Source organism: Diprion similis, chromosome 6, assembly GCF_021155765.1.
Source record: "Diprion similis isolate iyDipSimi1 chromosome 6, iyDipSimi1.1, whole genome shotgun sequence".
Taxonomy (NCBI): domain Eukaryota; kingdom Metazoa; phylum Arthropoda; class Insecta; order Hymenoptera; family Diprionidae; genus Diprion; species Diprion similis.
In genome coordinates this window covers 19246995-19256590 of record NC_060110.1, presented here as the reverse complement: position 1 = coordinate 19256590, position 9596 = coordinate 19246995, and the positions used below count along the sequence as shown (strand labels likewise).

The 9596-nt window shown below is 39.0% G+C and overlaps 1 protein-coding gene across 2 annotated transcripts; it reads right to left on the bottom strand.

Annotated features, from left to right (window-relative positions):
- Nucleotides 1–217: 217 nt before the first annotated feature.
- LOC124407203 (fatty acid-binding protein, muscle) lies at nt 218–9372 on the bottom strand. Of its 2 annotated transcripts, none has more exons than XM_046883090.1 (3): nt 9207–9372; nt 809–1080; nt 218–335 (listed from the first exon to the last, which is right to left on the bottom strand). In XM_046883090.1, exons 1-3 carry the CDS (start codon nt 9277–9279, stop codon nt 282–284), a joined length of 399 nt encoding a protein of 132 aa, XP_046739046.1. In that variant the 5' UTR covers nt 9280–9372; the 3' UTR covers nt 218–281. The 2 variants fall into 2 exon arrangements, with proteins under 2 accessions (XP_046739046.1, XP_046739045.1); XM_046883089.1 differs by lacking the exon at nt 9207–9372 and adding an exon at nt 2385–2540.
- Nucleotides 9373–9596: the final 224 nt, after the last annotated feature.

Sequence of the window (9596 nt, the reverse complement as noted above, 5' to 3'; positions counted from 1 at the left end):
ACTCTGGAAATCAACATATACAAACGGGAATTCATAATTATGTATCGAATGTGTACAATTGCTGTATCACAATTTCGGTGACGGTGGTTTTGAATTACATTCCTTCGTTGATGACTAAAACGTCGTGACGATAAACCTATATGATGATGCCTTGAGATGTATCTTGTAGTATTTTTCAAATACTATATAAACGCGTAGAGATGATTAGTTTTTGTGAGAAAACGAAGAAATGCGCAGACTCTCAGCACTTGTTGGAAATTATATCCGCCGAATGAATCATCTTATTCTTGAAGTTTGTACACTCTTGTGCAGACGATGTCGCCCAGCTTCATGACCTGAAACAATAAAAACTTGGCATAACTATAAAGTCTCACGCAATTGTAAATGACAAAGACTCGCCCAGAATTATACAATAAAACTAATAAATCGAGTCTTGAGTACGACAGATTAATTGCAACGAACGCTACTGGAGGGTTCACGTTATATACCGTTTAAAAATAGCTCCACCGACGATTGAGTCAGTTGTTACGTTAACAAGTAATAGTTTATTTCGTACTTAGTTTATAACCGCAAAGTGACCCTGTCACGCAAGAGCAACATCACAGTGCGCAGCATATCAAAGTCCGGACAAGACTTGATCCGGAATAACAATGCAACGAAAAAAATCATTTATTCTTCGTTGCGTAATTCGGCAAGTTTATTATTGCTGGGAAAGAAAAAAAAATTTCCGCCGATGTGGAAACAACTGCCTGTATATAATACACTACAGCGAATGCAATGACGATATTGTATTGTGTATGATACTCACAGCCTTCATCTCCGTGGGCGTGAATTCTCGCTCGATTATGGTCTCCTTGTCTCCCTTCTGAACTTGAATGAATTTATTTCCTTCTCGGGTCATAACACTCTTCACTTGACGACCGTCGATTGTCTCCTCGTCAAATTCTTCACCCAGCTTGAATTTGATCTCGGAGTTCTTGAAGGTGCTGCTCGTCTTCAAGGAGAACTCGCCGTTGTTTTCAGTCAACTCGATCGTCGGGCTGATGCTGTTTCCCATCTTCCGGGTCACCAGACCAACTCCTGTTCAGAATCAGAATTTGAAAACCAAATGAGTTACGATGAAAAGTAGAAATTCTGAACTGATAAAACCGCATAATAAATTATTTTATTCAAGCTGTTCATTTTGATAATACGTCAAAATCTCTGATCAAATTCAACCTGAAAAACGATTAAGACAAAAAAACGTTTGTTTAGGCGAATGCGGCTGGCAGCTGGGAATTTGCGCGCATAAAAGAGTCGAGACGTATCAAATATCGTCGGGACCAAGATTCGTTGATAACAACTCTGCAGACGACCGACCCAGTCGTACGATTCGAACACATGCGAAACACATACACTGTGACGCTGAAGTATTTATTAACGGCCACAAACCTCGGGGCGCCTAAATTCACACGGTCCAGGGACAATATTGACAGAATACTTCTTATCTGTTCAGTTTTGCTTTTTTTTTTTTTTTTTTTGCCCCTTTTATAATCCTCGACCGGAGTTCAAGACGTCTGTTTGCTTGATCTCTTCCAAGTTTACAGTATATGTCAACGATAATAAACAAAGTGTTTCAATCACTTTGAGTTCATTCAGTCAAAGCTCTGACAACTGACAAACACAATTGACAAATATAACTCTCGTATAGAGTCTGAATGCAAATGTCAATGAGAATCTAGCGCGTGAATTATTGCGAATATAACCGATGATTGCATGTAGATGACATAACAACGCTTCGAATCATATCGTATGCGAAACAACGTCCGTCTAAATTTGTCATATTTAACCGATTGTAATTCAGGACGACCCCGACAATCTGTACTAATATACTGAGCGAAGAAGAAAAACTGACCGAACCATCATTTATATCTTGTTGTCAGTTATTATTTGCTACTTTCTCTTTATTTTAGTAACAACCATTACCTTCGTTCAGTAAAACGTAAATCCAGCCTCCTGATACAGGCCTCACGTTCTCCCGGTAGAACAATTTGTTATAATTATTTAAAAATGAAATTTTTCTCTCTTTGAATCATTTGAATACCGAAGGTTTTACATGATTAATTTCTACATTGCACGTACATAATTCATGCGATACGAATATGAACTAACAAGTAAACGAACATTTTTCACAAGTTAAGTTGAAAGTCTGTGTGCTTCTAAAAGAATATCGAATAATTTTTTTGAACAAATTACAAAGTATAGGTCAAAGCTAATAATACGATTCTCTTTTCACTAGCAACTATACAAAATTGCTCGATGCTAAATTGCGTGATTCAGAATACCAAATAGCCGAATAATTAAGAATTCGACAACGGATGAAGTTCGTTAAAAATCAGACTTACCGATAGCCTTCATATACTCGTCGAAATTTTCGGACTTGTCGAGCTTGTATTTCTTTCCCACGAATATGTCTGCCATTTCGGATTTGTCTGATTTGACTTGAACTGAAGTAAGACTCGAAAAATTTTCACAGCTACAAAGCTCAAGTAAGACTGACTCCTAACGAGACGGTCGACCGTGCTTTATAGGACTCCCCTAATCGACAAAAACTTTTTTCTCCTGGCACGGATAGAGATACTCTCGCCATTCATTGGTCCGCGAGGATTCATCCGAGCCAATCAGAGACTGATCGAGAGAGGCTAGAGGAGGAGGAATAATGGTATCGATGAAGTTTGACCCCCTACTATACACACGCCTCGACATGCGTACCTATACATATTCAATATCACTTGAGGCCACATATGTGTATTATCCATAATCAAGCTGGTGTACAAGTAAAACCTCTTCAGTGTAAGGTACAACAATTATTTTATTGAATTTAAAGCAGCTGCGAATAGTTCAACGAACAGTTTCAAATCTAACTTTTAACGAATGCAGACACTCAGCGTCTAGCGACAAAGTATAGATAAGTAATGCTTACATTTTGCCCACTTTATGTACATTTCCAACATTTCACAAAAACGTGAAACTTATAATATTTACATTGTTGGAAAACGGATGAATGGAAATTGTTGGAATTCCCCAGTCATTTGAAATCCCTGGTATTTAAGTCTGTTTGTAATTACGTGCATATGTTTCCGCTCTTAAAGTAAACGCACAGACATGATGTTGTGCGAAATATGTACGTTGGTTGCAGGTTTTAATTATATCCATTACGATTACAAGCTGAGGGGTCAATTGTCTCGAGTTCTTCGAACGAGTTAATGCACACGTTTATAATAAATCGGCTGATTATTTTGTAACAATCTCATACAGACTGCGGCATTTACACATCCACTTGCCATTCTTATTTATAAGTAAAAACTTGGAACATTGCGACTGGTAACGCGAGGCGATAAACCGTGAAACAATAGTTTTCCTCTATCTGCTTAGTTTTGTATTGAAGAGACTATGCGGCACATCTAATATCAAAGCTTATATTTTATGCCGAGCTTGTCACATAAATGAGGTACAATACACGTTAAACAGGCCAGTCAACATTGTCTCGAAGATACGGCTTCAGGGAATACTAGGTGAGTGTATATTTACAAAAGCTATTATTTTTTTCTGGCCGAACAAGTTCTACGGGACAATGAGTTAACAAACTTGTTTGACTATGGATTATAGTTTGCTCACAGACGATGTGGGAGGAAAATATATATAGGCTGGAATTTTTGTTTATTTAAAGGGTCGAAGGATCCGATGGCCTCACACATTCATCCTGAAGCCATGGGCATAAACCGGTTACCCTTGCTTCAGGCTAAAAGGGTGAATTGAGAAATAAGAGTCTGGAAAATAAATATGCGAACCATTCTGGCAGATATATAGGTACAATATGGTAGAGGGAAAAAAGAAATGTTGGATGTACACGATACACGTATAATACAAAGACTTCACCCTAGAAAAATTGTAAGTATTCGTATGTTGATAAGTTTGTGATAAAAAAAATGTTGTAAGCACTGCGTGACACCATGGCGGTAAGATATATTGCGGTGGATACAAAAATCGTAATAAGTATATAGTAATTTGAGCCTACATGGGGGTCATAAATAAGGTCGATAAGATATCAGCGAAAATTTATTTTCACGAAATTAGCTCAGTCAAGATCAAATCCGTTTGAGTGATCGGCTTACTGACCTGCGAGGAAGTGGTTTTAGAAAAAAATAATAACAATACGATGGATCGATTCGTACGCAAAAATGTAAGAGCACCTGACAAACATACGTTATCAGTAAAAAAAAAAAACTCCATCATATAAACGCCTGCATCCGAAACATTAATCTTTATCCGAAACCGTTGTAGCTTTTTTTCTCGGATTATAAATATAGAAAGATAAATCCTGTTATCAGAGTGCTTAATTTGCAACTTTTGGACTCCTCATCTATCAAAAGTTTTGGCCGTTTGAGATAAGACAGTGCACTTCAGTGCAGAGGCGGAATTTCGAATCCAGACTTTCAGCGGATTGACAGTGATTTATATCATCATGCCTAATGAGTTCTAATTAAAATGCGATTTCAGTATCCATAAAAGGTATGAACACAGAATGAATTTATAAAATGCAAAATAAGTATACGGATATGATGTATTTTGGCCCTGCACAAATAACAGTTGACAATAATTGATGAGGATTACTGTAAACGAATCCCACTGCACGGTTTCATCTCCCCGCACCAACCAAATGAATTACAGTATCTGAATAAAGTCTGTCGGCTGAGTCTGATCTTAGAGATTTGATCTAATCGCAACTCTGTGATTAGTTGAAAAGACAAAAAAAGAAAATAGGTAGTTATGACAAAAATAAATAAACCCGACTGATTGGAGGAAACCGATAAACACCATTGCGTAAAAATGACAGTTATATCATCGCGATAAGAAACGAAGTTCGTTGTGGTAAACAAGACTTTAGTTTTCTTATCCGGAATGACAAATCGATTACTATAACCTACCCCAGGGATATAAAAGTGACAAACTTCTCTAATACTAAGCTCTAATGGAGACACACTACTCGACTTTAGATTCTTTATGTTTCACCGACTGCTCATTTGCATAAACGCCAAGTTCCGCACGAAAGGCGCTAACTTGCTAAATGCTGCAACATCTAATCAGCAATTCAGAGACCATGCTAATTTGACTACGGTCTACACTGTAAAAAAATGTCGTTTAAAATAATTAAGAGTCATATAATTTCTGCTTGTTTCGAGGCTCAACAAATGTGAAAATATATACGAAATTCCTTTTAACTGACGCAGGAAGAATAATTTTTAACATCAAAATTACAGGTGTGACAGCTTTTATTAATTTATGCAAGAAGTTCTTTTTATTCCAACTGCACTGTTTTGCATCGCAGCTGTCTGCGTGATGCATAAAAGTTGATAATAGTATGAGCAAAACAGTGGCTAAATTTAGAAAGCAACCATGCGTAGTCACATACATTCTTCAACTTCTTTTCGACATATTAATGTAAGCCATGTTCCACAGGAACAAGCCAGAACCCCATTGATTTGCGCATCAAGACCTTGTGATCCGATACCTTCACGATAGGTTTATGGTAATAGGCGCAAGAGGCTGCGGAGGTGAGAACAGCTAAGGAAGCGATACCCTGTTCTTAGGTCGTTCTAAGGATCTCAAATTACGAGCACCTAGCTCCTTCGGTTACATTGTGCCAGACCCCGGTTTGTGGCTTTTCTTATTTCTTTACCACGTTTCAACACGTTTTCAACGATTTCCTCAAATACTCGTACTTGTGATTTCTCAACGTTTTTACCAAGAATTTCTTACATTTATTGCGTTACCGTTTCACGAGCTTTTACCGACCGGATGTTGCGATAAAGATGAAACGGGGATCCTGACGTGAGGCATTGGTCTTTCTCCCGGATCTGTCGCACCACGCCCTGGCTAACTTTATTCGTCGAAGATCAATCATTGTTATCCGACAGAAGCTATTAGCTGGAAAAAATCATCAAGTCAAAGTCTCAGGCGTTAACGAATTCACATCGACCTATGAACGGCTCGTGATAACTATTCTGAACTGTGAAAGATTTACAATCGAATACATATTATAGCTATATATAATGGTGAATATACGCAAGTAACACATTGATTCAAAAATTTTTTGTTGCACGATAGGAAAAAGGAATAACATAAAAAAAGACAATTTTTTATCATCTCATTCGTTGTTAATTTCGAAATTTTACTAGAGAAGTCACTCTGCAATTGATATTCTTCGTTCATTATGTTACTCACGCATATAACGGAGCGGAATGGAATACTGTGCAGACGCTGCTTACGTGAATAAAGCCCAGGGTATCTGACGATGAGTGAGTAAAAACCATAGCTTTATATATACTGCCATGTAATATAGAAGAGACGATATTCTCGGGTATTCTCGGGTATCATGATGCTTGATACCGCAGATGCAGGGGGGATGCTGCGAGCGTCGCAACGAGACGACGCGACGGGCCCGCATTTAGTCCCACTGGATGTGCAGTCTTCAGGCGATTGCCGCTTATTAGTCTACATTGGAAAATAAATTCAGGGACTAAATTGGGCCTCAATTGGTCTGTCTGTCGGGCGGTCGGGCGGTCGACGAACGACGAAGAGTCGGATGCACGTCTTCACGGTCGGTGCTAAGTCAATGCATCCATCGCGATTAATCTAAACGAATTAGAATTGATTATTTCATTGGATATTTTAGGCGCGGTCTTGGGCTCGCGATACTTTCTCGTACTACGTTCCATTATACATTTATTATCATACATTTATTCGAAGAAGAAAAGTTTAATTTTGAAATTGGAACGTGGGTGGAAAGATTGTCGGTTAATTAATTAACTTAACTGTTGTACATTAATACGAGCCCTTTGACAAGGGGTGAAAATAGACAGCAAAATTTTTCTATATACAGTATTGTATTATGAGCGATGCGAATTGGCTCGCGGTGACAACGTTCAACGTTCGCATATCTGATTCGAATTGAAACATACAACAGCAGAAGAGCTATACTTAAAGTTGATGTAAATTGTGAGGAAAGCGTAACAATACGATATAGTAGCGATTCAGGCGAACGTCGGGAAGTCTCGTTGACATTCCGATGTATAAAAAGAAAAAGTGAACATGTGAACAAGCGACGACGCAATCTAGTCCAGGTTCGCGTGGTTGAAAAAAGTCGAATAATATTTTGTAGCAGCCATATGTATGTATGTACAACGCGTTGCGGTGTTCTTTGGCACCCAAAATAGGTCTTCTAATAATTGGTCCAAAACTAGTATAGTGGAAAATAATATAAAACTGAAAATCTGGAAGTTTGAAAAGGCTGAAATGATCCGATTATTTGGTTGACGATGAGGCAAGCCGTTAACTGACCGGCAAGGCAAGCCTTATTGTGTTCATTACGTATTCCATGAGGCAAGGTTGAGGCCTTGGTAATCGAGTACAGTAGTGTCATCTAGAACGGAGGCGTAGAACCGTAACACCGAATCTTGCGATATCTGATCAGATAAGACGACAGCTTTTTGATAGCAATGTGAGTGACACTGACAAACGAGTTCCTGGGGTATTCCGAAGGAAAAAATGCTAAACGGCGTCTTTAACGCGATGTGGCAATCCTACCCTTACCGACCGAGCGAACTCATCCGTTTTCTTTCTATATTAAATAAACAAACGAACGGAATGAGTTAAAATTTTGCCGGTGTATAGCTCTTTTGTAGCGGAATCGAGGAAGGTTACTCGTATCCAGAAAATCGTGAACAAAATGTGTGGTTTTTTGATTGACACGTTTTGCTATTTTCACATTTCCCGCATTTCAGGGGCACAAAATTGCATATTTGAGGGATTTTCCGCCAGACCGAAAAGAATGAGGCTTAAAATGATCCATCGTGAGTATTTTCATGCAATATTGAGGCAGCTAGGTGAAAACTAGTGGTACACTAATCTCGTAAATAAAAGATGTTCTCGCGATCGATCCTTGATTGGAACGCGCGGCCGTTTCTGGATATAAGTAACCTTCCTCTATTCCGCTACAAAAGATCTATGCACCGTCGAAAACCGAAGAAAACGGATGAGTTCGCTCGGTCGGTAAGGGTAGGACTGCTTCATCACGTTAATAAACAAAACCAGCTTCCGTTATCCAGTCCAGCAAGGATTCTAATGATGCATTGGACACACGTTCGACCATAATTCATCATGATTTTCAACCGCAGTGGCCGTGGTTAAAAACACCTATTATGTGTTATCCTATTTCGTTTTGTCCCAGGTATTTTAAAAAGGTATTCCTCGCAATTTATATTCGCCTCTATATCTCTTTCCTGCAGCGGACCATTAGGACGTAGAGAAGTTATTCTTGTCGTAAAGAAGGAATGTCCAAGTCACGTTGTAGCAGTGGGCAGAACAGCAATAGAGATTGAAAAAAAAATAAAAATAGTCAGACGTTGTGAATGCCTCATGTTTCATACTTTATAGCGTTGAGACCGTAACGGCAACAAGTAGTTTTTCATGCTTCAAACGCGCACAGTCACTTAAGTTCTGTGCTTGCATGTGCAATACATATATTGTCACGATGGAATGATGAATGTACCCTCAACCAATTACCGTGCAGGGTTCGACGCGTTTTTCATCGCGATAACGAGCTTCGATTATCTAGATTCGCGAGTGTGAATCACGATCTCAGAACTAGCGGCTTAATTCTTGCGATGATTAATTATCGTCCAAGTACCCCAATATCAATACCGGCAGTTTATGAGATAACACAACAGCCGTCAGTAATTGTTATACGACCAATTGAACCGAAGTCCATAGGTGATTGATATTTTGAAGAAGCGTTTTATCTATAGGTACTTCGCTCGATACGAACGTCTGGCATAAACTACGATACCCGGGACAATTTTCTTTTCAAGTAGAGAAATGAATCTACCCAGTACGCGCAGTTCGAGACACGCTTTAACCGTAGGATGTAATGTTATTTCGAATCGAAAGAGGTTTTTCAAACATGAAAAAGGGTCCGAGGGACATTTTTTACACTCTAACTGGTGCCAAAAATAAATGTCGATATTATAACAAGGATATTTTTTTGTTAGTAGCAGTTTCATGATTTTCTGGCGGACCGATTCCGCTACCCCACATCAAATATTAAACTGCAGTACGTACGTGTTTAAAAAGGAGATACGAGCACGATAAATTTAATTTATACGTACCCAAAGCCTTCATAAATTCCTCAAAATTTTCGCTGGTGCTCAGCTTGTACTTCTTGCCGTAGAATTCAGCCATTTTATTATTTGTACGTGTTTACGAAGAATTTCGAACCTTGAGAGAGGTTTTAAGGGTACACGAGCTGTACTGGTTTCTCGCCGGCGAGCAACTGATCGAGTAAAATGTCCCGCAGCCTTTCCAGAGAGAGAATATAGCGCCGGTTTTATCCCCGCCAACTTCCGCGCACAATGGGTATCGCGCAAGACGAGAGGCGCTTTCCGATTGGTTCAAAAATATCCCGCGTTCAGGAGCAGCCAATTAAGCGACAGTTCGGTTTTTAAATTGGTTCGAATCCGTTCGCCTCTGCAACTGTACGTAACCGAAGCAAATTTTCG